The sequence below is a fragment of the Merops nubicus genome, unplaced genomic scaffold (genome assembly GCF_000691845.1).
Source record: "Merops nubicus isolate BGI_N331 unplaced genomic scaffold, ASM69184v1 scaffold3511, whole genome shotgun sequence".
NCBI lineage: Eukaryota > Metazoa > Chordata > Aves > Coraciiformes > Meropidae > Merops > Merops nubicus.
Genome location: NW_008588927.1, coordinates 14,996 through 42,291, shown reverse-complemented (window position 1 = coordinate 42,291; position 27,296 = coordinate 14,996). Strand labels below are relative to the sequence as shown.

Here is a 27,296-nt window from a genome sequence, read left to right as displayed (position 1 = left end):
GGCTCTCACTGCACCCCAACATTGGGTTCTTTTCCTCCTTCCCTTTTTATCCAGACCTAGCAGATACCACTGCAAAGCAACTGGTGGAGAAGTCTTCATAGAAGAAGAAAAAAACCCCTGTGTTGTATTTGCAGCTATGTCTTGAAAATATAACTTAAAAATAGGAGGAAATTTCTTATACTTCACGTTCCTGAGATGGACTCTTTAGAAAAAAATGAGATTAAACAGATTTGCTTTGCAAACACAAAAAAAAAAACCTGACAATGCTTCGGATTAGCTTCAAAATGGCAAAAGCTTTAGATACAAGCTCTTGATGGAAATCTCTGTTCCTCAAAGGTTTCCAGACAGCCTTTACAAGAACATCACTTAGGACATGAGCAGAACGCCACCAAAATTCCAAGTTATTGCTCAGTTGGTAGACCAAGTGAAGTCTACCACCTCCTGTCCTACCTTTCTGACTGCTTTAGGGACCTTGAAAATCTTAAATCTCATTTCTCTTTGTTTTTTTTCTCTCCTCCTCTTTCCCAGGCCACCACAGAACCCCCAAAAAAGAAGCCAGATCCTGTCACTTCGGAGACGGTGGTGATCTGGGGGCTGCGCCTCTGGCAGGTGATTGGGATCTTTGCCATCTTTGTCCTGGCAGTCAGTAAGTCCTAATTCTCTGCCTTGCACCCACCACAGCACCACCTCGAGTAGGACTCCTTCCTGGAGGACTCCAGAACGTGGCCATGAAGGTCACAGGCTGGAGCTGATGGGTTTCACAAGGGGGTTTGTGCAGCAGGGAGAAGCAGGTGGGGTCTTGGAAGGAACCACAGATGGGTCATCGTGGCTTCCTCTTGTCACATGCTGATCAACAGGTCCTAGCTGGTGGCATCTCAGAGAGGAGATGCTACAGGGCTGTGCCACAGTTGAGACCTTGTGCAGCTCTGGTACCATGGCCAAGCTCAAAGGCATGTCCACAGGCTGCAACAAGAACCTCAACAGGTCTGCAGTCACAGCCAGAGCTGCCATGAAGGTCCCCAACTTGTATTCTGGGTGCCAAGACTTTCAACTTGATTCTGGAAGGGCCTTCAGGAGTTAAATAGTTCCTTTTTTTGTCCCCAGGCAGTAGGGACTGGCTCAGAGCTGGTGGCTGCAGGGGAATGGGATCAGACCCTCCCCCAGCACGTTTTGGGGATCCATCTGGGAATGACAAATCCTTCTGCCCGAGGGTATTCACCCCTTGCAGCTCCCTCTCTGCAAAGAGTGTAGACCAGCTTCAACATGCTTTGCCAACCACTGCCACGAGCTGCCTGGCAAGAATATCACTTAGGACACGAGCAGGACACCATCAAAATTCCAAGGAAGGATCTTCTGCTTGCTCCTTGAGCCAACTATAACCTCACACCAAAACCCAGGTCCTTTAGATACGAGCCAAACATGATAAATCCCTTTTCTTCCCCATCTTCTGGTTGCTCTGTAAACTTTTACAACATGTAGTCAAAGGACCCTCCTCCTGCAGGAGCTGTGCAGAGCCAGAAGGTCTCCCCTGAGCCTCCTTTGCTCCAGGCTCAGCTCCTTCAGCTGCTCCTCACAAGACTCATCCTCTGGACCCTTCCCCAGCTCTGTTTAACCCACGTATTCACATTCAAAGCAAGTACAAGCATGTTACTCTTTTTTATTCACCCTTTCATTGCCTTTTTTTTCAAGTCAGAGGGATAACTACTCCTCCAACTTGCCTGCTCTCCATCAATTAAGCTTATGCTAATTAATCACATGCCACAACACCCTTTGCAAACAATAGGGAACCCCACAGAGCCAAGTAAACGTGGCCAAGCTCCAACCCTAGTGACTCCACGAGAAACAGGCATCCAAATTCCCAACAACAGCTTCAGAATTCAAGCAGATTAGTGGAAAGTCTTGTTGAGCTGATTTTCATTGGTTTGGGGGGATATAAAATTGGAAAGAAATTAGTGGAGGAGGACCAAGCATTTTATAGGTCATAGGGGTTTGATTTGGTGAGTTTCAGGGGGATAAATAGATTAAACACATCACAAGATGTCACGGAGTCAGTTTATGGCTCCACTCTCTGTTCCTGCCTCTTTTTTTGGAAGCTTTCTTGCACTGAGCAGATTTCAAAGCAACAGCAGCAGCTCAGTCAGCTTCATGGAAACAATAAATTCTTGGTGAAGACATTAACTCTTAACCAAACCCATGATTCAAATCAAACAAGACAAGGTTCAAAAATAATGCCATCAAAATAACTGAACCATGCAGGCAGTTCTCACCGAGGTCTCATGTCTTGCTCCAGCATCCTCCTCCTCCTCCTCCTTCACTTTGAGATCCCCAAAGCACTGGTGGTTCCCCAGCTTTACCAGCAAAAGCTTCAACCCAGGAGCAGACACAGGTTTTCCTGTGAAGGAGCTCTTGGAAGCTTCCTTGATATCAGTCCAGGACACCAAGTGATGATCTAGTTTTCTAATGGAGCTGGAGAAGATCTTTGATATGGTTTCCTTGTCCTGGTTCCAGGAGCACCTTCCAGCTCAGAGCAACAGAAGCACAACCTTCCACACCAGGAGACAGAAGAAGAATCTTTGCAGGGCTTCCTGGGGCCTGCAGAGGATCCCAATGATTGACCACCTCCCTTTGTTATCCAAGCTTTCAGGGTGTGTCTACTTTGGCATGGGACTTCAGGTGAGGAGCCCAGGAGGAGAGGAACTGAGATGCTTCCCTGGGGGTGATTGTGGAGCACATGAGCTGGATTCCTCTCCATTCAAATGGAAAGAGAAGATAGTTGGTCATAAAATGATCTAGGTGGGGTTTCCAGCTCCTCTTCTTATCAGCTTCCACGAGATGGCACCATCCCCTAAGAAAAGGCAGAAAAATTCCCACTCCAAACCTCTCTTAAGTGCCCTTCGTTAATGACAACAAAACAATTAGCAACCTCTACATAAAAAATGGATTCTGTGTAAATACACACCACTGAAGTGGGCCAAAGGTCTCTTGGGAGATCTTCTAACACCTAAAAAGGGTTTTTCTGGGCAGGTTACAGACCAAAGGGAGCAACTCCTACCTCTACCCAGCAGGGACCAGAAGCAGTGAAATGTTGGCACACCTCTTAGCAGGTTTTTTTCAGAGCCATCCAGGTCTCTTTTTCCCTTTGTTTCTGCTCTGGGGTTGGATATGTCACCAGAAAAACAGAAATTTGGGAGTAAACCAGCCCACAAGTAGAAAATAGAAGTTAGTAGCATCTGCAGAGCATCACTCAGGTGACCCTGGAGGAGTAACTCATGGATGTGTCTCTCATGAAACCATTCTTGTTCATCTAGTGAGATATTAGGAGGGTCAAATCTTTTGGGTGCAACTTGAGGAGATAGAGAAAAGCTCATTTTTAAAGCAAACACAACACCTACAAGGAAAAATCTGCAAAAACAAAAGGAAGTTTCTCAGGTACCAAGCTCAGCAGATCAACTCTCTGCTCCTCCTCCACCCCCAAGATTTTAACTTGGTCGTTTTGTGCTTGGTTAAAGGAACCTTTTCTTTTGGATATTTGACTTGTGTGGAGCAAGGGAGGCTGTGAGAGCCCTGAAGTCCTTATCAGGGTTGATTCTCAGCACCAGGCATATCTCAGCTGCTTTGGGTTGCTCCTCTGAGTGCTGGTTGATAAGGAGACCCTTGCAGGGAGGAGCAGAGACAATGGATGCACCTGACTTCTCCTTGGAGTCACTTTGATGAGACAATAGACAACTGAGAGGAGATTAGCTGCCAGGAGGATTTGATTCACTCAGCAGCACTGCTGCCTGGTCTCTTGGAGTCCCTTTTATCCCTTCTGGTGCCAAGTCCTCAGTCTTCATGGGTGGGATTGACAAACAGAAGGTCCTGATCCATCCCTGGGAAAGCCAACGGGTGGCCCAAGACTTGCTCAGTGTCCTCTCCACCGTTTCACCCTTTTTTTTGGCATCCCAACCACCATCTACATTTTTAGGTAGCCCTGAGGGGGTTGATTTTCCTCTCTGGCTGTTACTGGAAGATCTGCTGGTCTCCTTGCTTACGTGCACCCCCAGGGCTGTGGGCAGCAGCCCAGCAGGCAGGATGCAGGCAGCAACGTTTTGAGGGATGCCCCACTGATGAGTCCAACTCGAATCACAGAACAATTGCCCAGGAAAAGCATCATTAAACACATAATCCTCTTCCTGTCCTGGTGTTGGTCTTGTCCCACCATCTCTGGGAACTCTACTTGCCATGGACAGTCAGGGAGCCCATCCAATAAGAGGAGATCACTCTTCCCCAAGGGTTTGTTGTGACCCAAAAGCAGGACCCAGCACTTGGCCATGTTGAACCTCATGCTACTGGTCTCAGCCCACTGATCCAGCCTGTCCAGATCCCTCTGGAGACCTTCCCTACCTTCAGCAATAATACACGTGGAGATGGCTGCAAGGTGTCACAGGGAACATCACCTGGGACAAGGGAGGGCCCTTACCTGTGGACAACAAGTTGAGCTCCTCTATTGCCCTCAGCCCAAGTTCTCACATGGAAACCTGTTACCCACACGTGAAAAACTTCTTGCTGGTTTGCACTTGTGTGCCTACAAACCAGCCCCAATCCCCAAATTCTTGGTACCACCATAGGTAGCTCAAGCTGGGCATGAAATAGGGCTCTTAAGAGAAAGTCTTTAACAAAGGAAGGACCATTTTTGAAGCACTGCAATTAAAAATAAGTAAACGTTCTTTCTGGTTGATTATTTTGATAACAAATAACCTGTGATGTTCTTGCTTTGTGCTACCACGTTATCTGAAGCTCCTGCTGTTGGGTCTGCTCACAAACACACAATCCCTCAAGGCTACTACCAAAGTAGCTGTGATCCTTATCAGCTACTGGGTGACCCTTGTGGTCCCTTCCAACCCTGACAGATTCTGATCTGTTTTAGCAGAGGACTTTAGAGCCCTAATGGCTCAATGGTTGGACTTGATGATCTTGGAGGTCCCTTCCAACCTAAATGATTCTATGATTAAATCCTTGGAGGTGCCATGACCTGAGGCTGGCTTCTCTTAAATGTGTCACCTTGAGGGACTTGTGACTGGAGCCTGCAAGGGGAAGAACTGAAGTGTTTGACCATGGTGGGGCTCCAAAGCTCCTCCTTTGTGGGGGTGTTCCCACCAGCTGGAAGCCTAACCAACTTCTTCACCTTCTGAAGGTCCCAGGGTAAATAAGAGCCCATATCCCAGCTGGAGTGAAGGATTGTAGGTGACATCCATCTGTTGCTTGAAGTCTGGGTGTAGACTGGGCTGAGCTGCACAGGTTAGATCCAAACCTGGTTTTGTCCTTCCCAAATCACAAGGTCAACTGTGGGTGTTGAGATCCTGGACTTTGTCACTAGCTCCTGCTGGACAGAAAAGACAAGCTCAACTTCCTGATTCTTTTTTAAAATCAATGCTTGGGGAGTTATTTCTCCTTGCTGTGGAACAACCACCCTCAGATCTTGCCTCAGGCAGCTGCAGTGTTGGCTCCTCCTGGCATGGAGACAATGGAGAGGGTTCAGTCCCAAACCTCCCACCCCTTGGATTGGTTAATCTGGTCAATCCCACTCCTGCTCCCAGCTTTTGGTGGGACAAGGTGGTTAGAGAGCCCCACCTTAGCCTTAGGAGCTGTTGCACCAGGCACAAAAGACCCCAGGGAAGAGACAGAAAGCATAAGCAATCAGGAGCTTTTTTTTCAATTAGGGCTCATTAATTAATAGCTCAGGTTGAGCTGAAGCATCTAATATGGACTTATCAACTACGATTCATCTCACCTATGTAGAGATGCCTTCAGAGTAGACCTCTAGAGTGATGAGATGAGAGAAGAAATGGGAATAATTAATGCTTCCTTTAATTAATGAGTCCTCAAGTGCCTTGTCATGGTCTCAGTTATGCTCCAGGGAGCTCCCAATGACTGTTCCCAGACCTGCTTCTTTTTTTTTCCCTCACATTTCCTAGCCCAGAAATCTAACCTTGCTCAGACCAAAATTTCCTAAGGAAACATTTGTTCTGATGAGAGGTTCAACCCCCCAAAAAATGCTGAAGAAACAAAGGGTTGCAAGGGAAAAAAAAAAAGGAATTCAAAAACCTCATCTCTGTTCAGTGCCTGGAGAAAAGTCTTCAAACAAGTGTCACATTTTGGTGAGCTTGTTGGGGAGAAGATCAGAAGGCCACTTGATTGCAGCACTGAAGGGTTGCAAGGGAAAAAAAAAAAGGAATTCAAAAACCTCATCTCTGTTCAGTGCCTGGAGAAAAGTCTTCAAACAAGTGTCACATTTTGGTGAGAAGATCAGAAGGCCACTTGATAGCAGCACTGAAGGACTTTGGAAAGAGAAGAAGGAAAAAGAAGTATTAAAGATCTTTTTAGATGAGAAGCCAAAGGGGAGAACAGATTTTTCTTGGAAGAACAGCCATAAAGTAGGATAAAATACAGGGCTGAGAAGGATTTTGAGAGGGTATCTAATCCTTCTCCAACCTGGGCATTAAATCTGACATTGTTACCATCTGTGGAGCTCTGTTTTCCAGAAGAAGGCAGATCCTGAGTCCTCCTTGCTGCCATCTGTCCCCAAACCTGAGCTGCCACAGCCAGGACGTGGTTCCATGCCCTGTGGATGGTTGCACACCCTTCAGAGGGACAAACCTCCTTCTTCTGGAGCCCAGCTCAGGGACCTCTTCTGAGGTACCTCAGTCATAGCTGTAGGAGCAGCAGAGACATCTTTAAACAAGGTGATTCAAGCACCACCAGCAGCATTGTCTCAACATCTGAGCCCTCCTGGTGGACCAGTCCTACCAGCAGCCACCCAAGCACTCATCTTCCTGAGGGTTTAGCAGCCTCCACGTGCCATTATCACAATTAGCCCACCATTAACACAGCCAAAACACCAAATTATCAACAAAATAAACAACTCCTTGAAGTTCTCATGGGGTGACAACTCTCCAGGTTTCTCACAGAGCATCTGAACACCAGTGCTGCACTTAACTTGCCATGGAATAAATCTGCATGAATGGCTTGCATTATTAACGAGGCAATGGCTGCCTAATTAACTCAGAGCAGCACAGGCTGCTTTGCAAAATTGTTAATTAAATGCCTCATTGGCAGGCTGGAGCTTTTTTCAGCTTCAAAGCAAGGAAACCTACTGTGGATTGCAGCCCATTTCCTTTCAATTCATAAAACTCTTCAGTTCTGTCGTAGCTCTGCTGAAATATTGCACCAAGAAGTCTCCAGAGAAGATATTTCACTTCCAGCTTTCCCAGCTCCCAGGAGAACCAAGTTGTTCCTTTTCTTCTTTGGGTTTTTAGTATTTTTTTTCCTTAATTTACTGCCCAGCTAAACTAGAAGCAACCATGTTACTGTTGAGGAGCTAGATTGCCTTCAGTGAAAAGAAAGGAGACCATGAAGTGGACAACTTGGCCACGTGGATATTTCATTGAAGCCAGTAGAGCTCCTTTCATGGTCTTCAGCATGTGCTGTTCAATCAGAAACCCAAATATTTTAGTTGAAGCCAGTGGGAGTAAACACAGAGCCCAGATTTAGTCACAAACATTGAAATATTTATGGTGGAAATTATGTCTTTAACGTTTGCTCTCTTCCTGTCCTTCAGATGAGAGCTTTTGGGGGTCATCCCTCCAACCTGAGTATCAAGAAGACATCAAGGCTGTAAAAATAATTAAAACATGCTTAAAAATCCAGAAAGGAACAAGCACCAGAGCTGTGCATTATTTCCCAAATCAGGATTATTTAGTAGATGCCAAAGAATGAAAATAGATCAAATAAACGACCTTTATTTCTGTCATTGCAGACAGCAGAAAGTTCATTCTTTTAAAACTCCCATTTCATGAAGGGCCAGCAAATATTTGTTTCCTTCTTAAAAAATTACATCTCTAACAATTAGCCTGGAAGAAACAGTGAAAAATGGTTTGATGCAAGGTCAGCCTGAATCTTCAGCGTGGAGAGAGAGCACCATGTGCAGGATCAGGCCTGGCGGTTTCCTTGAAACCAGAAAAGGGCCTTCAGAGCTCGTGGGGCAGGAAAGTGAAGAGTTAATATGAAAAAAAAATATAAGAAAATGATTTTTAGAAGCTGAACAGCAAAGGAAGCAACAAGATATTAGTGAAAAAGAAGAAAAAAGCTGTATTTGAATTGTGTGGTTCATGGAAGACACTGATTATCACAATAACACAAGGCTAAGTATTATTAAATAATAATTAAATAATAATACTAAGAAAATAATTTTCTTAATAAAGAAAAGCTGCAAAAATGGAGAGAATTGGCAGTTGCCCCACTACATTTTGTCACACAGGGTGTTTCTCCTTCTGCTTGAGGTGGTTTGGTAGCAGAGAAACCATGAGTTATGTCATGGCATCACCGAATCCCACCACGGCTGGGGTTGGAAGGGGGTTGAAATTCATCTTGTCTTGACCTTCAAGATGAAATTCATCTTGACTTTGCTTCACCAGCGTCACCCAGAGCAGGTTGTCCAGGATCTGCTCAAGCCCATGAGTTCCTAGTGTGGGAAACCCATCGGTGGTGGTGTGGTGACAATGAATGGTCTGAATCATGATTAGATGGAAATTCTGGAAGGAGAGTAGGTTGAAGTGTGGAGACAAAATATATCTCACTAGGAGTAAAAGCATCACCTGCATCTTTAAGATGTATGTAAAGAAGCCTAGCTCATGGCAAGAAGAATGATGGACTAGTAAGGTGATGATGGGGTGATTTAGGAGATTTGGGTGCTTGACTTGTCCTAAATGGATTTGGATGAAAGTTAATTAAGGGATAGATTGAGCTGGAACTACTTTGGAGGGTTTACAGCATTCCCCTTCCGAGCTCCTTGTTGCTTTCTTCATCTGGAGGTGCAGAGCCCCAGCATCCACCTACCCCAAAAATGGTGTAAGACATCTTGGCAGGAACCTCTAACAACACCACACTCTTGAAGGGTGAAGGTTCATCTCAATTGCTGCTGTCCTTACCAAAGAGATCATGAATTTAATTTGTTGATGCTCACCGGTGGCACCTCTGGTTCAGGACAATGGTTTGAGTTGTTCTGGTGGGGAGGACGTGCTTGGTCCTTCACCACAGCTCACCTGGAGGGTGCCAGTTCTTTATTTTGAGGTTCAGACTGGGTGAGCACATCCCTCAGGCAGGTCCTTCCACTGAGGTACACAGCTACAGGTTCCCACGGGAAGAAACTCTTCCAAAATTCATTTTTTCTTCCTGTGAAGGGTGAGGACCTTGCACTAGGTAGAGATCTACTGAATGGTCACTTCCCTCTCTCCTTTCCCAGTTATCACACTCTGCTGCATCTTCAAGTGCCGGATTCCCAGGACAAAGAAGGAGATTGAGGCACGTTACGCTCAACGGCAAGCAGCCAAGACATATGCAGACAAGCTGGAGACTGTGCCACCACTCAACGAGCTGACAGAGATCCCTGGAGGTACTTCCCACGCCCACACCTACACAGGAGACTCATCTTTCCTCTTGGGGTTGGTTTCTGTATGGGTGAATGCAAAGGAGTGTAAAGCACTGGAACTGGAAGAGGTAGATTTAGGTTGGATGTAAGGAAGAAGTTCTTCACTTCTGAGGGTGGTGAGACACTGGAAGTGGTTGGCCAGAGAAGTTGTGGATGCCCAGATCCAGAAGGTGTTCAAGAATAGGCTGGATGGTGCTTTGAGCAACCTGGTCTAGTGGGAGGTGTCCTTGCCTGTGGCAAGGAGGTTGGAACTGGAGGATCTTCCAGGTCCCTTCCAACCCAAACCATTCTAGGATTCCATGGTTCTGTGAAATCAGTGTGGCTCCTTGGGCACAACCACCAAGGTATTGCCATGACTGGATAAACCCCTCCTGTTCCCCTGCAGAATCCATGGCAGCAGGCACAGTCATTTAGCTAGAAGGAACAGTTTCTCTGGTGGGACAAGTCAGGGTTGTTCCTTTGAAGCCCAGGTTTAACATTGCCAGAGAGTCTGATTCATTTTAAGGGCCCGTTCCTGGGTTGGGGGATGTTGGTAGGAAGAGAAGTTCTTAGAGTTTCACATTAGTCTTGCCCTGTTTGCATGGCCAAGAGTATTTCTGCCACTGCTCTCTGCTGCTCTCACTCATCTTTCCTGATTCTGTACCCTAGGCTCTGCTGAAACTCTCCTAACTCTCTCTGGTCATGTCCAGTCCAGACCTCTCAACTCTCTGCCTGTGGTGAAAGAAGAAGATGAAATGGCCCTGCATGGAAATTAGGGGACTGCCTTCCTGTCTGTCTGTCTCTGGCTTCTCTTTTCTGATAAGATCCATCATACCTTGGACTCTCTGCTTCTCAACTTCTTCTCTGCACTTGACCTGTTTTTCTCAACACATTTTGATGATTTGTATTTCTCTTTCCTGTGTCTCTGCAAGCCCTGTACCCATAGCTTCATAAAAACTGGAAGTCTCCTTAACTCAAAACGTGATGAAACTGGTCAAAGAGGCAAATAACTGTAGAAAATTAGTCCTACACCAGCAAAATAGAGAACCACGTGCTTCTCAGTAGGAATTTGGACATACCTCAGTATTTCAGAGGTGGTCAGACATCTCACTGTGCCTACAAAATAAATTCTGGAGCTGAACCCAACTGGCATGAAGAAGCCTTTGTCCATAGAAATTCTCCTCGTGTCCAAAAGGTCACCCAAAGGTCTGGTTAATGCACTCTTACAGGTGTGAGAGTCACACACTGAAGTGCTTAGCCAATAAATTTTGATCTCCTGTAAGCAGATCCCACATCCAGGTACACAAGCTTGGTGTAGATTTAACCAGACCATGGTAAGTTGTCACAGTGTGGACTCATGATTAAATTACCACAAGAAAGCAATTTATGGGAAGACACCATAAGGACTACCTAATTTTTTTTCCAGCAAAACGTATAAGTTGAGTAGTTGACCATCCTTTGACCTTTGAGCATCCCAGAATGGTGGTCCTGGCATGGTGCAGGGTGGGAGGTTGGTGGATAACAGGTTGCTGATGCTGGTGTTTGGTAATGGCTCCTGACTGCATGTTCTCTGAAGCTCCTAGACCTGTTGGACTGGGCAGATAGATACAAATCTGCCCACGTTGGCCTGAAGGGGCTGGTGGTGGTATCCAGGAGTACACCATCCACACCTAGAGAGAAGCTTGCATCAACACTAGCTGTCTAGACTTGGTCCTTTTATCCACAGTGGACAATAAGAAGGATGTGATTCCATTCGTGGTATGGGAGGTGCTAAAGTGGAAGAGGTAAACTGTGCCTTAAAAAAGCCTCTGTGTCTCCAAACTTGAAGTCCTGGAAGGACCTAGACATTCAAAGTCAGGCTTGATGAGGCTCTGAGCAGCTTGATCTAGTTGGAGATGCCCCCGCTTGGAGCAGGGGGGTTGGGCTAGATGACCTTTGGAGGTCCCATCCAACCCAAACATTCTCTGATTCTGTGCAGAAGCTCTGGGTGATCAAACTCAAAGATTTGTCCTCTTGTCCCCAGAAAAGCTTCACAGAAAAGCTTCACGACATGATTTAGGCCTTTCAGTGGAAAATCTGGGACCCTTGGGGCCTCATCTCCCTGATGTTATTTTTATCTGTACAGAGCGTGATGCTCTCCAGTGTTTCCCCCCTGACATTTGGCAACCTGCCTTGATTTCTGTGATCCTGAAAGAGGATGGATGGACTTGTCAAGTCAATATTTCTACTGTGACAACCCCTGGCAGACCCAGCCAAGGCCAGAGAGATGATTGGAGTGATTTTAATTACTGAGTGGCCATTAAATGTGTTATAGATTTCTGTCTGGAATGCTATTAATCATTAATATATTGCAGTGTTTAAATACTCCCATTTCTTGGCATTATTTTACCCTATGTGACATCTACAACCATGGACTATTCTAACTGCTCTCCATGCACTTATTGGAGTATTATACACAGAAATCCCTTCTATTGGACAGAAATAAAATGGACTTTAGGGTTCAGTGTATAAAATATTACCTACGAGTTGATTCGTTTGCATTCTGCCTCTCAAGCTGTGGGAGAAGTACAAGCAGGACTTGGCTTGGGTGGAGATACATTGCCTGGGTCCATGGCCTGGGAGAACTTCAAGTATTCTGGTCTGAAGCTGCTCCAGCTGAAAGTTTTGGGAGTTCACCCAGTTTCTACCATGTTTGATGCAGACAATGGGGTGGTGGTTTGGTTTATTCTTTCCACTCTTTTTTTATATAAGAGATATCAGGATTTCTCCATTTCCCAGACTCTTTCTAAAGAGTCTGTTGTTCTACTCCCATCTGTGTGTGAAAACAAACTGCCAGTTGCCAAGGTCAAAGGGTGATGCTGTATTTCAGTGGCAATGCTCAAGGAATAGTTTAGGTAAACCTGACAAACTCAAGTTTGATTGCTGCCATTTGCAAGTGACACCAGAGACATCTGTAGAAATGGGAGATTTGGGGCTGCTCAAGCACATTTGGGTCCAGTGGCTGCAGGGAAAGGTTGAGACATTTCAACCAAAGAGCCATATGAAGTTATCTCCTAAGCCAGTTCATTGTCATCATGCCTTAGCCTGTGACAAACATGAAATAATTGGGCTTAGCCTGATGAAGAAAGCTTAACAGTGACCAATCACCCTCGATTTCCTGAGGCCACTTCCAGGTCACTGCTGCATCTGGTTGATTTTTATGTACATGGTTATATACGTGTGTGTCCAAGTCCTGCACTGGGGATTTTCAGAGGAGGAGGTCATGGGAAACTTAACACGTTTCCACTTCTGATGCTATGAGTCTTCCCACCTGAAATATGGGCATGGAATCCAAGAGAGTCAAAATATTCCATCAGGAAAGATGTTATAAGCTTCTTATAATTATGACTTAAGACATATCAAACCAGGGCTAACCATGTACTAGAGTTAATTGCTGTATGCCCATATATTACAGGGGTACAGGTCCCATGGTGGACCAGGCAGTCCCATGGTGGACCAGCCAATCCCACAGTGGCTGGATGTGGACAGGACATAAGCTAAGCCTGCTTTGTAATCTGAAATCCTAAATTTCTTTATAATCTTAAATCTTGAGCTGGGCAAGCCATCTTCTGCTTGTCTTTGAAAGCACAGACCCGTAGCAGAATCTCTGGTGGCCACTCTCAGCTGCAGAAGACATGCCCCATATGCAAAGAATGAGAAAAGCCAACCAATCCAAAAAAAAACCCACAAAATGAACCCAAAAAAAACCATCTCAAGCCAGTTTTGCCCTCTTCTTGGCTAAGGACAACCCAAATTAACTGCTTTCCTCTTTTCTTTTTCCATCCTTGCCTACAGCCCAGGTTGCAGAAGAGAAAAAAGAAGAAGTCCCCACTGTGTCTGGAAAAGTTGACAAGGCTCAGGGTAAGAAAGATGGATCCAAAGGTTCTAAGAAGAAAGATGGTGAAAAAGACCAGAAAGAAGGATCCAAGAAAGAAGGGAAGGATGGCAACAAAAAGAAAGAAGGAGAAAAAGGGGAAAAGAAAGAAAAAGGGGAAAAGAAAGAAAAAGGGGAAAAGGACACTACGGACAAGAAACAAGGTGGTGGGAAGAAAGGTGAAAAAGAAGGTGAAGCTGCAAAATCAGGAGGAGGCACCAAAACCAATGGCAAGGCTGGTGGCAATGCCAAAGCTTCTGCAAAGAAGAAGTGACTTAGCTACAAGTCACCACGTTCTCAGGCTGTTGAGTGCCACTGGATGTGTGGATTTATTACCTTTTGAAGACCAAGTCACTGGGGTTTTTTTTTGTCCACCAAAGGAAAACTTGGTCATATGGCCAGACAGTGTTGTTTTAATAAAATGCATCGTGGAGAGCTACAGGATAACAACTGGAACCAAACTCCAACCTGGGGTGAGAACCAGGATGTTGGAGAAGCATGGAAATGTGCAGAGATGAAGATCTAAACCCATGGGAGGACACAATTCATTTAGAATTCTTCTCGAGGACTTTAAGGAGTTTGATAAATATTTACCAGCGCTCATCTCCTCCTGAATAACATTTGCATGTGAGTAATTTTAGGGCTGCAGTAAATTCTGGATGGTAAAATCCAAAGAACAGAGTTTTCTAAGTCCTAGCTCAGGCAGTTTCTGAGAGGTGGCTTGGACACAAGAAGAAGTCTTTCCTTCCTTCTCAGGTGCCTCTTTCTCCAGACTGCTGAAGGAAACACAAAGAACTGCACTTCTCCCAAAGGATTTATCCACCTTGCCCTCTTTTCTGATGAAAGACATAAATCAAGCTACAGGAGGATGTGCTGAGGATAAAGAAAAAGGCATCTCCATCTGTGCTGCTGTAGGGTGTAGCTGCCCTCAGATCCTCAGCCCTTCAGGAAAGGCAGAAGAGAAGAACCCACTGGGACAAGGGGGATGTGAAGGTGCTCAACATGCTCAGCAGACACTCCAGGTCTCATCTCCAGACTGGGGATTTTGTTGCCCTTTGAGGTAGCTGCTCTTTCTCTCCCCTCCTGGAAAAATTTGGAGGGTAGTTTTACCAAGAGCAGCTTTACTCCCAGGGTGTTCTGTAAATATCTCACCAATTTATGCCTAACGATGAACAGCCATGGGGTAATTAGCTTAAAAAAAGCTAATAAGGGATAGTTTGCAAGCTACTGTAATGACTAAAGCTCTATTTTGTCTCTGATGGGTACATCATCTCTGGCTTACACATTGGCATGGCTTTGTCTACTCCATGGGGCAAGGAGGGAGTTATCTCCAGTAGTTTATTCTCCTCAGGCCCCATGAGTTAGATTTATATTCATCCAACAGCCTTCTGCCCACCTTGTGACTTCAAAAACCAAGAGCTGACCACTGCAAAGCCATTTCTCATTTGTCCCAGCTTCCCTTTGCCCTCTCTCCTCTCCCACCCAGCCCATCCTGGTAGAAAAGGGACCCAGCAAAATGAAGAGCACGTTCTGATGTGTTGGTGAGGTCAGTCAGCTCACAAAGGGCCCCAAATGCACCCAAGAGACTTGAGGAGGAAGGATGGGAAGATGTTCACAACCACAGAAGTAGTTTTGAAGAGCATGGACTGTTCACTGCCTCCAGGTGGGATCTACTATGAGTATGGGGAGAAGTCAGGGTCAGAAGTTCTGCCCCTATTTACAGACAACTGGTTGGAGCTGTAAATCTCCATCCACTGCCATGACACCTAATGATGAGTGGGAATCTCACAGAATCCAGCATGGTGGGGTTGGAAGGGACCTCGGGAGATCATCTTCTCCAACCTCTCTGCTAAAGCAGCATCTACCTCGGGAGATCATCTCCTCCAACCCCTTTGCTAAAGCAGCATCTCCCACAGCAGGGTGCCCAGGATGGTGTCCAGGTGAGTTTGGGATCTCTTCAGAGAAGGAGACTCCACAACCTCTCTGGGCAGCTGCTCCAGGGCTCTGGCATCCTCAAAGATGGACAATATCTATGTTCTGTGCTTCATCTGAATCTCACTCCCACCCCTCATTTTTGGAATGCTGAAGACAAGTGAGGATTGCAGCTTCCAGGAAGGAGCAGGGGACCTGCTTTCAATTCCCTCTTCACATCTGAGGGGTCTCAGATGTCCAGTTTTATGGCTCTGGATGACTCCTGGGCTGTGCATCAGTCTAGGAAAAGGACTTTCATCCATTTTTTTCACCTGGAACAAGAGTTCTGCAGCCAGAGCAAGGGGCTGTAACCCAGGCTGGGGGTGTGGGTGGAGGTGGAACGCCTGCTTAGGTGTCACTTCACCCCCACACACCTTCACCTGGGGAGCTGCAGAGGCTCCTAGGGCCAGAATTAAGGAAAACACTTGGATTCCACCACAGAGAAACTTGATGGGTGCCAATCATTAGATTCCAGTTTCTGCTTTCTACTCTTTGTTGTATGGATTCCTTCCCTAAGGACTCACAAAGGAAATGAAGGAAAAAATAGCTTGAAAGTTGCCTTCAGGCCATACTCTTTGTCTCTGGGCAGAGATGTCACTCCCTGGGATCTCCACAAGGTTGCATGGATGGATTGAAGGGAATACATTTCCTGGGGAATACATTTCCTGGGCAGACTCTCAGGAAAACATCCTGCCTGGTAGAACTTGTCCTGATGTCTGAATGGGGCATGGAGGGAAGTAAATTAATGGCCATGGTCTAAAACCAGGGGGGATTTTCCCCTAGGAATATTTGGGTGGAATTTGAACACCAGTTCTTGGTCAGCCTGGAGAAGAGGAGGCTCCATGGAGACCTTCTTGCAGCCTTCCAGGATCTAAAGGGGGCCTACAAAAAAGCTGGGGAGGGACTTTTTACAAGGGCTTGTGGTGATAGGATGAGAGGTGATGGCTTCAAACTGGAAGAGGAAGATATGGGTTAGAAATTCAGAACTTCACTCTGAGGGTAGTGAGACACTGAAATAGGTTGTCCAGAGAAGTTGTGGATGCTCCATCCCTGGATGAGTTCAAGACCAGGTTGGATGGGGCTTGGAGCAACCTGCTCTAGTGGGAGGTGTCCCTGCACAAGGTTTGGAACTAGATGATATTTCAGGTCCCTTGCAACCCAAGCAATTCTATGATCTCAGTGGGTGTGAAACAGAAGTACTGGAGTGGAGCTCTCTGACCAACAGCAGCTTGGAAGTTGCTTTTCACACCACCAGATGGAGAAATTGCCTTGGAAAAAAAAAATCCCATCAACAGCTGCTGAAGCTCCACCAAGTGCATCGTTCAGGAGGGGATTGGAGCCACGCTGATTTCTCTGGAAACATTGAGTGCAACGACAAATCCCAGAGCCCCCAAGCAGGATTTAAGACCCAAGGCTCAGACATCCAGGTACTAAAGACAGTAGCTCTGCTTTCAGTAGCTCAGGCTTCTGCGTGGCCAGGGTGCTGTGGAGAGAACAAGCCCAGATACTACAGAGCCAGGATGAAGGACTTGCTGGATCTCCTGCTTGGCATATTCCATAGTTTCCCACTAGAGGGGACCTTGTTCTTCCTCTGTGATAAGTAGAGATAGCTTTAAAAGTGCTTCTAAAAGTAGAGGCTCAGGGGAGACCTTTTCACTCTTGGAGGTTGGAGCCAAGTGGGGGTCAGGCTCTTCTTCCATGTAGCAAGTGATAGGACAAATGAAAATGGCCTCAAGTTGCCCCAGGGGAGGTTGAGGTTGGCCCTGAGGAACAATTTCTTGCCCTGGAGGGTTGCCCAGGGCTGTGCCAGGCTGCCCAGGGCAGTGGTGGAGTCCCCACCCCTGGAGGGGTTCCCAAGCCATGGAGATGTGGGGTGAGGGACACGGGGCAGTGGGGACCTGGCAGTGCTGGGGTAAAGGTTGGACCCAATGATCTTAAAGGTCTTTTCCAACCAAAGAAATCCTGTGATTATAGGATTATGTGACTCTTTGGTCTAAAGAAGGCTTTCATGGTATTGATTTATCTACCTGAGCCATCACATCTCCTTCCCTTCTTGTTCTTCCACTGAGTTCTGCTGACAGCAGCTCAGTCCCCCAGGGACATCACTGAGGTAAGAGACAAGAAAATAACCATTGGCTTTGGTGGCCAAAACTGAAGTCAGCTTAGCCAGGTGTCCCCAAGGGGATCATAAGTCTGGATGAGCAGGTGGACAGGAGGAGATGGGAAGCTGAAGGGTTCTTTGATTTCATTCCTGGTTCATTTGGGAAAGAAGCTGATGGAAAATCTGCCAGCATTTCTTTTCCTCCCTTTCCTTTCTTTTCCTCATTGATTTTGCTTTTAGTATTAAAGAAAAGCAGTAAAAAAACTCAGCATAGTTCTGTGCTGATCTACCAGGAGGTGCCACACACGAGGTGCATCTATTGCTAGGAGATGTCACCAGAGCTTTTCACCACTGAATTGCAGTTTTCTCCAAAGGATGAAACCCTCTGCAGCAATTCCAGCTGCCCAAAGGCTCTCCAGGAAAAAATATGGTCTTTATTTCCCCTCTCCTTGTCTCCTGCCTTACACAGTGGGACTCTGAAGAAGACCTGCTGCTGCTTCTTGATTCCATAACGGAGGTCTAGATATTAGAAGTGTCTTGGTTCTGCCTTCAGAATGTTCCTTCTCTGTGCCCAGCTCCCTTTTGACATGTCCCAAAGAAGAAATCTGGATCCCTTGTGCTGTCCTGATCACCTGCTTAGGCCCATGGAGAACAAACAAGATCTTCACTCCATTGGGAGAGTCTCACTTCCACCAGGGAATACGTGGAGCCCCAAACCTGAGGGAGAGTTGTTAAAACTCTAAACCATGGGTTTGTTTCTTTCCAGTGGCCAAAAGAGAAAAGAATCAACACTCAGATATTCTCAAGACTGGAGATGGAGCTTTTCATCTGTTGGTCAGGTTGGTCCTTATGTTACTGACTTGGGTGAACGTTTTCAAAGGGAGAGGATTAAAGAAAATGGATTTTTTCCCCCCCCCCAGAAATAAAGAACTGAAGAATATCTCCTTTTCCTCTTCTTTTCTTCTTTTTTATGGGGGGAGGAGTAATGGGAGGGAAGACTGGAGATGTTCCTGCCAACACACCACCCAGCTAAACACCCTCACGAAGCAGAACTCCAAAACTCCTAAAATGTCTTAGAAATACATCAGTTGAGAGGTAACTGCCCCTCTGCTGTTCCTAATCTCACACGGCATTTTGCAGGGCACTCCCCTTCTTTCTACACATAGAACCCAAGGACTTTTATGGGCCTAATCATTTCTGGCTACACAAAATACATCATCTTCCTTTGCTGAGTCCCTGCTGGACTGAGTCCCTCGAGTCTGGACTCCTGCAGCCTGAGAAGTGTCACTCAGGGTAACTGGGGCACAGAAAGCAACGTGCTTAATGTCAAAAATGGGACAATAGATGGGACCTGAGCAGTGATCTTGGGAAAGAGGGCTTTGTGCACGCATCCTTCTGAAGATGCTCCAGGGATTCGAGCTAAAATAATAGTGGTGAAGCCTCCCTGAACTTTGCTATCATCTCTTCCCATAAAACTGCCTGTCAAAACCAAGTTCTTTGCAGGGAGGTCGTAGGACCCGATGGAAATTCTCCTGTTTCAGACAATGGAAATGCATGTGCACTTTCCAGATCTGCTGTTGAGAAACTAAGGAGGCCACACAGTGCATGGAGGAGCTCAGTTTAATTTGGGGAGAATGAAGGAGGGGGGAAAAAAAGGAAAACAAGACAACTTTTGTAATTTGTTTTACCTTGGGCTGTTCCTTAAAGCTCTCTTGAGTCTGTGTGCCTGTCAAAGCCAAGTTCTTTGCAGGGAGGTCGTAGGACCCGATGGAAATTCTCCTGTTTCAGACAATGGAAATGCATGTGCACTTTCCAGATCTGCTGTTGAGAAACTAAGGAGGCCACACAGTGCATGGAGGAGCTCAGTTTAATTTGGGGAGAATGAAGGAGGGGGGAAAAAAAGGAAAACAAGACAACTTTTGTAGTTTTTCCTTGGGCTGTTCCTCAAAGCTCTCTGGAGTCTGTGATTCTAGAGAAGAGAAAGTCACCTTTTAACTCAAGACCAGGAGAGTCCTCCAGAAGCTCTTCACTCCATACTTGACCTGTTCCTTTAGCATTTATGGTGGGGGGGTTGGACTAGATGACCTTTGGAGGTCCCTTCCAGCCCAGATATTCTATGAATCTATGATTCTTGTGCTAACATCCAGGTCAAGAGACAGGGCTGTGTGGACCTTAGGCTGGTCCAATGCTGAAGGGATATGGGATTTTGGTGGCCTTTGGACAGAGAGCCTCTTCTTACCATCCTCTGTAGTGTGTCTTGCTTTCAGCCTAGGGTCTGCAGCCACTTGGGGCCATCATCTCCAGGCACTTGGGTGCTCAGTCCCACCTTGCTGTCTCTCAAAACCTGAGACCCACGGTGGTGGTCTCTACCTGACACTGCTTCTAGCATTCAAAGACCTCCTGCCATCCCCTTTACACGTGGAAAGCGTGTCTGTGGCTGCCCAAATGAGCTCTGGACCCTTTGCTCCTTGGTCTGAGGAGGGATGGCTTCGAAACGGAACTCCCTGGAGCAGAAAACCAGCTCTGTGCCTTGCACCAAGGGTCTGATCCTCCCACGTCACGTCCTGCTGCTCTCCTTCCATCCCAGCCTCCAACGGCTGGGCTCTGAAACTCAGTCACATCTTTTTCTCTGCTCAAGAGATAGGAAGTAGCTTTTGGGGGGCTGTCTCCACAGGCAGTGCATTCAGAATACCACTTTAACGAGTTTATTTTACAGGCTTTCAAATATTCCCTGGCTCCACGCTATCACACGGGGCTGGATCTGACCCATGCCAATGCTGCCGTAGGGGGATGATGATTTTTTAAAAATTTCATTTTAAGCATCCCCGGAGACTTTATTAAGACTTCCTGCAAGAGGACAGGGAGTCTAATACAGTGGGAAAGGAACAAGAGCTTCGATTTTCATCAGAACAGGGCTTGGCTTTATAAACGGAACACGCTCGTGTTCTCCCCCAGCCCGTCCCCAGCCCGTTTCCCCCCCTCCCCAGCCCATAAAACAGAGCCTGGGATCAATGCCCCGTGTGTAGAGGAATAAAGACTAATCGTTTAATTTCTGTGGCTTTCTGTTCGATGAGTCCCTGAGCTGTGGGGAGGGACAGAACCGCCGGGGAGGGCACGAGCCCCCTTGGCTGGAATGTGTCGTCAGGGCTGAGCTGGGGAGGGCAGATACAGGGCTGGGGGGACACAAGCTCACTGAGAGTCACTTGTCCTGTGTGTTTTCTGGTTATTAATGAAATGCTCAACACACGTTTCCCCTTTTCTCTCTTAGAGAGGTGGAAAGCTGGGCTGAGCTGCCCCACGGGCTGGTGGCAGGGTGTTGAGAAGGGGAGATGTTCTCTGTAGCTGTTGGCAAACCTCTCTCCTAGGAAACACAGACCACCAGGAAACCCCTTCAGCTCCATGAAGGTTCCAGGAGATACGTGCTCCATGGGACCACCTACACACTCTGCCAGGAAAAGGAACAGCTTTGATTGCCCCAGACCTTTTTGATGGGTCAAATCCAACTCTCTCACATAGATATCTGGAAATATAGCAGGGATTTGTGGATCTCCATTAGCACTCTGGAGACATATGGTTGAGGGGAAGAGTCCAAAGGAATAATTGTTTAAGGCTCTCTCTCTTGTGGTAAACACTAGAGCCTTGCACTCTTTCTACTGCCTGCCATCCATACCACAAAACCATAGAATGGTTGGGTTGGAAGGGACCTTAAAGATCATCTAGTTCCAAACCCCTGCCATGGGCAGGGACACCTTCCACTAGAGCATTTTGCATAAATCATAGAATCATAGAATGTCTGGGCTGAAAGGGACCTCCAAAGGTCATCCAGTCCCACCCCCCTGCCACAAGCAGGGACATCTCCAACTAGATCAAACTACTCAGAGCTTCATCCAGCCTGATCTTGAATGTCTCCAGGGATGGGGCCTCCACCATCTGTCTGGGCAACCTATTCCAGCCTCAAGCACAATCCCCCAGGCAAGAAAGCTGGATTGGTGTAGGGCATTGAGTGAAGATATGGGAAGGTGCCTCAGATTTTGATCTACCAGTATTTAAGGGGCACGGTGCAATGGACAAGAAGGACCTGTAGAAAGAGGACACTTGGAAACCACTCTGCTGGGATATTTGCCATGCCATTGAGGTGAATCAGGGGCCATTGCCTTGGTGTTGCAAAGACTCTGCATTCCCAAGGTTTGGTTTTACACCTAACATTTGGGAGATCATCAGAATGATGGAGAAGTTTCACTCTTCTCCCTTCTAGAGATACAAATCAGCAGGGCAGGTTAGAACCTGTTTCCAAGGAAGCTGCACCTGGGCTGAATGATTGAGAAAAAGAAAAGTAAATCTGCTAGAAAACATAACCAGGGGACTAGTGGATGGAGGACCTTGGACTGGTGGCACACCTGAGTCAATACCCACCTGTTACAGATGGTCTTTATATACATGTTCAGGTTCATCTCATTGAACAGGGTTACCTAGCAAAAAAAAAGCATAAACCCACTGGATTTTCCATAAATGCATGTTCTTACATAATTTTGGCACATATGAAACCTAGATGTTAATTAAAGGTGAAGCATTATCTCAAGGACTGGATAGAAGCCAAGGCTGGAGGTGGTGGAACAATGCTGGAATAAAAGGTGACCTTTTCTCTCATTGGGAAGTTCAGACTTGACTTAAAAGAAGAACAACAATATTTGAGACAACTGACCTGAGCATTTCAGCTGGTGCTTGAGAGCTTCTGCATCTACCCATGACAACAAGTTCAACCCCAGGTAACTAGACCAAACTTTCAGGTGGCTTCAAATTTTCTTCAAGAAATCACCATCCCCCTGCTCCCTGTGTAGGTCTTGATGTGACTTGATTGTCCAATATAACCTGTAACTGATGACCTACATTTCCCAAATAACTTCTTTATTTTTCCAGTGAGGACCTTTGCAAGCATGAAAGTGATTTGAAGGACACATTCCTCATGGAAAACCCTCAAGGGGATGCAGTTTCCTGTCCAGGGAAAGGGAGTAAGGGGAAGTATCTGATGTGAGCCTTTCAGACAGCAATCCTTCTCCTCTGCAGACTCAAAAAACTCAACCCAGCACAAGAACTGGCAAGACTAAAGGAAATGTGACTTATGTAAGCACTGACCCGCTGTCTGCTCAGATTTTACCCATAAAACAAACTATAAATTAACAATAGGATCTGGGCCTAATGACTTAGACATCTAACGACTTAGACATTTAATGTGAATTGCTGACAAAATGAAGAATGCTTGAGAATGATTCTTTTCATTGCAGACTAACATGTTAATTGTGGAGGGGGGGATCTGAGGCTCCTTTTTAACTACACACATCTAAGGAAGCCACTTAACCTTTATAATTTGAAATATACCCACCAGTGGAAAGGAGACCTCCAAAAACAACCCTGGCAAAGCAGGCAGATCACATCTGATCCAATAATACGGTTTAATTCTTTCAACAACTTCTTAGCTACTTTGCCAAATCTGATTGTCCCACTGGCCAAAAAAATCTCTGAAAGCTGCCAAACTTTTTCTCAGACCAATTCCCCAAACTGAATATTTTATCCTGTTATGTACTGGAAAGAGACAAACAGAAAGAAGAGTCCATTTGATTCTACTTACTGAGCACATACACAAGGGTTCAGTCTGAGGACTTTTGGTGGCACAGGAAGCTAATGGCTAAGAAAGACTAAAAGAGTTCTGAGGAAAATTAATCTCCTATTTTATTTGGTACTTTTACTTTGGTTCAGCTTCAACGCAGGCTTCCAAACACTGTTTCAACATTCACACGTCTGTGAATAGGAAAGGGGAGGCTGAATGCAACCCTTTTGTTGTAAAAGAGTGGAAAATAGAGAAAATGATGGGCAAGGGTTTAATGAATGCTGGAAAACAGGAAAAAAAAATACTGTGAATATTTGAGAAGGTTGATATGTCCTACACTCTATTTGGAGACAGTGGTGAAGGTCAAAGTGGTCCAGAGAGAGGTGAGGAGAAGCATCAGAGAAGCAGAAATAATGGCCTGCAAAGAAGAATGAGACAAAGTTTTACTGTTGAGAATGCCAAGGAAAAGCCTGGAAATGGTTTTCAAAAGCCTCAAAGATCACTAACTAGATGAAAGAAATGCTGTGTTTTCCTGATCCACTGCAGACAGAGCAAGTGAAAATGAACTTTATTCAAACCTGTTTGAGACTGGTTTAGGATGCCTCATGTTGACAAAGATAACAGCTCAAAAAACATGAGTCAGAACTCAACACCCCACCAACCTAACCTATAGCCAAGAGGTATCTTCAAAAACTTGTGAACCATAGAATCCTTTAGGTTGGAAAAGATCTTTAAGGTCATCAAGTCCAACCGTTAACCTAACTCTACCAAGTCCACTGCTAAACCATGTCCCAAAGCACCACATCTACATGACTCCTAAACACATCCAGGGATTGTGACTCAACCAGTTCCACGGGTGCAACCACCAGGAAGGTGTTCCTGTAGAATCCTGAAGGGCTGTGTTTGTTCTGAGTGACAAACTCCACTAAATAAGAAAATGCAAACCCAGTTGTCTAGCCAAGAAACTCATCCTTACTGCATAGAGACACTTGGACTTCCTAAAAGAATGAACTGAGAACTTCTCCTTCCTTCCAAACTGGTAACACCAAGTTTTTCTTTACATCTATATGAATAAGTTAAAAAATATCATGGAACTTCCCCAGAAGAAGAAGGGAAGAGACCCATTTTCAGGTTCTCATGATCCAAAAGCAGGAGTAGAAGAACTCAGCTTCAGGGCTGTAGGCTGTGCTGTGGCAGTTGGCCTGAGGACCACTGGGAAGACCCTGACTCATTTTACTTATGGATTCAGGTGTATCTAGATCCAGAGTCAGGTTGATACCAAAGAACGTGACTGGAGAACATGGAAGTCTCCTGTCTGGACTCACTTTTCAGCTTTCTTTTTACACGTATGGATAGGACCCATGAAGCCACCAGAGCAATCCAGCTCCAATATTCACAGATTCAGGATAATTTAGTGGTTTCCATTCTCTTTATAAACGTAGAAGGTTTTATTTTGTTGCTGTCAGACGTTTGTTCTCCCAACTTAATCATTGATGTTAAACACATACACAACACAGTGATAAATGTGCTACAAACATTAGAGACATTATAGATACCAGACTCCAAATTCACTCTCTTGGAGACATATCCTGAAGCCAACTACACAACAAAGTCAGGGAGAGGGAGATTTTTTTTGCATAACCTTGAAATTCAAAGGCAGATGTAAAGCAACAATGTCCTAAGAGTTGAATCCATCTCTCAAGACTTTTTTTTTTGACCTTTTTCAAGGACAAAAAGCTGATAAAATAAAAATAGATGAAATACAGTGCCACTTGTTAGAGAATTTAACCTCGAGTGAAGATTGGTCTGAGGCTTCTACCAATCCCAGTCCATCTGAAGTGGTGTTTATTTACCTCTCCTGTCTGCTTTTCACTGGTTTTCATCTCTTGTATTTGCAGAGGTGGAGGGGGTTTGGGTGGTTGTCATTGCTTTGAGGTTTGTTTTTTCTCCTTTTCTCTCTCAGCAGGATTTTGTGGAAGGCATTTGGCATTTCTTATCTGGGAAAACAGATTTCTCAGATGTGGGATTTAATATCAAGGCACGCTATGGAGAGAGGCTAAAGGGGAACAAAAAGGGAAATAGGAGAGATCAAAGAGGACCAGAAAAGAGCAACTGTGTCATAAGGTGTCTCTGAGTCTCCCATATGATCAGGAGACATCATGGGGATGCCTTGGACAGCTCAGAACATCTCGAATGGCACAACATGGTGAGGTGAAAAAAGTCTGTGGTGATGATTCCTGTGGTGACCTCAGCCCATACTGAGGCACCCACCTAAGAGTTATTTCAAAGACTATTTCTGATTAAGGGTGTAGATAGATCCTGGAGTCCCAAATATTGAGGGATGTGGTATCTAAATTGTCTCATGGCCCTACTCAACAGCACAAGGACACTGTTCCTGCTCCAAGAACTGAAAATACTTTTCTGAGTGTTCAAGATCAAGTCTTTGTCCAAGTCACCTTCCCAGCAAACAGGGGAAAAAAAAATGAAGCTAATTCTCTTACATCAACACAACTCCTGCAGAACAGATCAAGGACAACACAGGATCATAAGCATGGAAAAGTATGTAGGGATTGAAGGGGAAAAAGGAAAATTTATGTCTTGGCATGGAGAAAGAAAGAAAAAGAACAGGTCTAATCTACTCAACACCTCCATAATATCCAACTTTATTCAGCTCTGGGACATTTGAATGTCTTTTCCTTTGTTTTTTTGTTCCCAGCCTTGTCTGGTACTTGTGAGATTCCAGCACCCATGGCACCCTTTGGTAGAAGGTTATTACACAGGTTCTCTACTTGTTTTGTCAAGAACCACTGACTTTATTTCACAACTGATCCCTTTGGGTCTCATTTCTTGTCCCCTGCTTCTTGCAATGGAGGAGTCAATGAAAGTAGATAACTTTTCAAGCTGCCCAGGGGTTTTTAAGTCCTTTTCATTTGTTTCCTTATCAGACTGACCTTTGGGGTTGTTTTTCTGAGTGAAATTCTCTTGTAACCAGCTCAATTTTGAGAGAGAAAGAAAACCACTGATTGAGTCTCTGGTGTCTTCTAGGGCCTCTGGATTCCTGTTGCTGGGTAAACTGAGGCATGAGGACAGGATTCTAGTGCAGACATCTGAGTTGCCAATGTCTAGAAGTGGTGAAGGCAGCCCAGGCTTCTTTCAGAGCTTGCTAAAAGAAATCAATGCCCCTAAACCACTGCTCCCATGAGGACAGGATTCTAGTGCAGACATCTGAGTTGCCAATGTCTAGAAGTGGTGAAGGCAGCCCAAATTTCTTTGCTAAAAGAAATCAATGCCCCTAAATCACTGCTCCTCTCAGTCTAAGGTAGACACTAGATCAAAGAAATTGCTCCCTAAAAGATTCCATTTCTTTCTACTGACTCTAACAGGAGCCCAGGGTGGTTAGATTGGAGGTGTATGGCTGTGCCATGGACATCTAAAAGCCTTTGAGGTTTCTTTCTCCATCTGGTGTCCTACTGCAGAGCAGAGGAGGGTGACAAGATCTGGCACCTGCAGCAGGAAACGCTGAGCAGTGATGCTTCAGAGCCCTGGGATGCTCCCCGTGGTGTTACACACTTGGGTAGCAACAGTACAGGGAATGCCAAAATGATTGTCCTTGAGACAGCCTGGAAAGCTGTGAGGAAGAGCTGGGAAACTGAAAATGAGCTCTTAAACCTGAGAGGCTGATGATAAAGCATTCATTGGTAAAGCGTGGTGGCATGGGAAAGAAAGGAAAGCTGAACAACAACACCACCATCAAGTTGCCAGGGTTATGAACCCTACTCATCAATGACATGGTAAGCCAAAGAGTTTGCCACTGAGAACTTGTCTCTAAATCTCCCCCTAAACCTCTGACCACTTGTTTAGACAACATGGGACCTTTCCTGACCTAGACAAGGTTTACCAAAGGAACGAATGGACTTACAGACCTTCCTATGTTCTTCTTTGGCTCAGCCTTGTCCTGAGAAGAAAGCAACCTCAAAGAGCCCAGAACTTGTGAGTACTTCATAAACTTCAAAAACTACAAAGCAGGATCACAATATTTGCTGTGGGAGATGACTTTTAACTCAAGCCTTTGAAGCACGATATAGACCGGATTCTTTTGCAAGAAAACAAGCGTTGCTTTTTCATTTAAGTGAAACACCAGACTTTTACATCCAACCTTTCAACTTCTACATCCAACCTTTAAACATCAAGTGGCCCAGCTGTGTTCCTTAATGTCACCATTCTGCAACCTCTAACAAAATGCAAATAGCCATGAATATCA

The 27,296-nt window shown here is 45.6% G+C and overlaps 1 protein-coding gene across 1 annotated transcript; it reads left to right on the top strand.

Annotated features, from left to right (window-relative positions):
• Positions 1–528: 528 nt before the first annotated feature.
• Positions 529–13,345, top strand: TMIE (transmembrane inner ear; the record flags this gene model as incomplete). Its single annotated transcript, XM_008949404.1, has 3 exons — positions 529–646; positions 9,281–9,430; positions 13,280–13,345. Coding segments are annotated over 3 exons (334 nt in total), but the record flags the coding sequence as incomplete, so codon positions are not given.
• Positions 13,346–27,296: the final 13,951 nt, after the last annotated feature.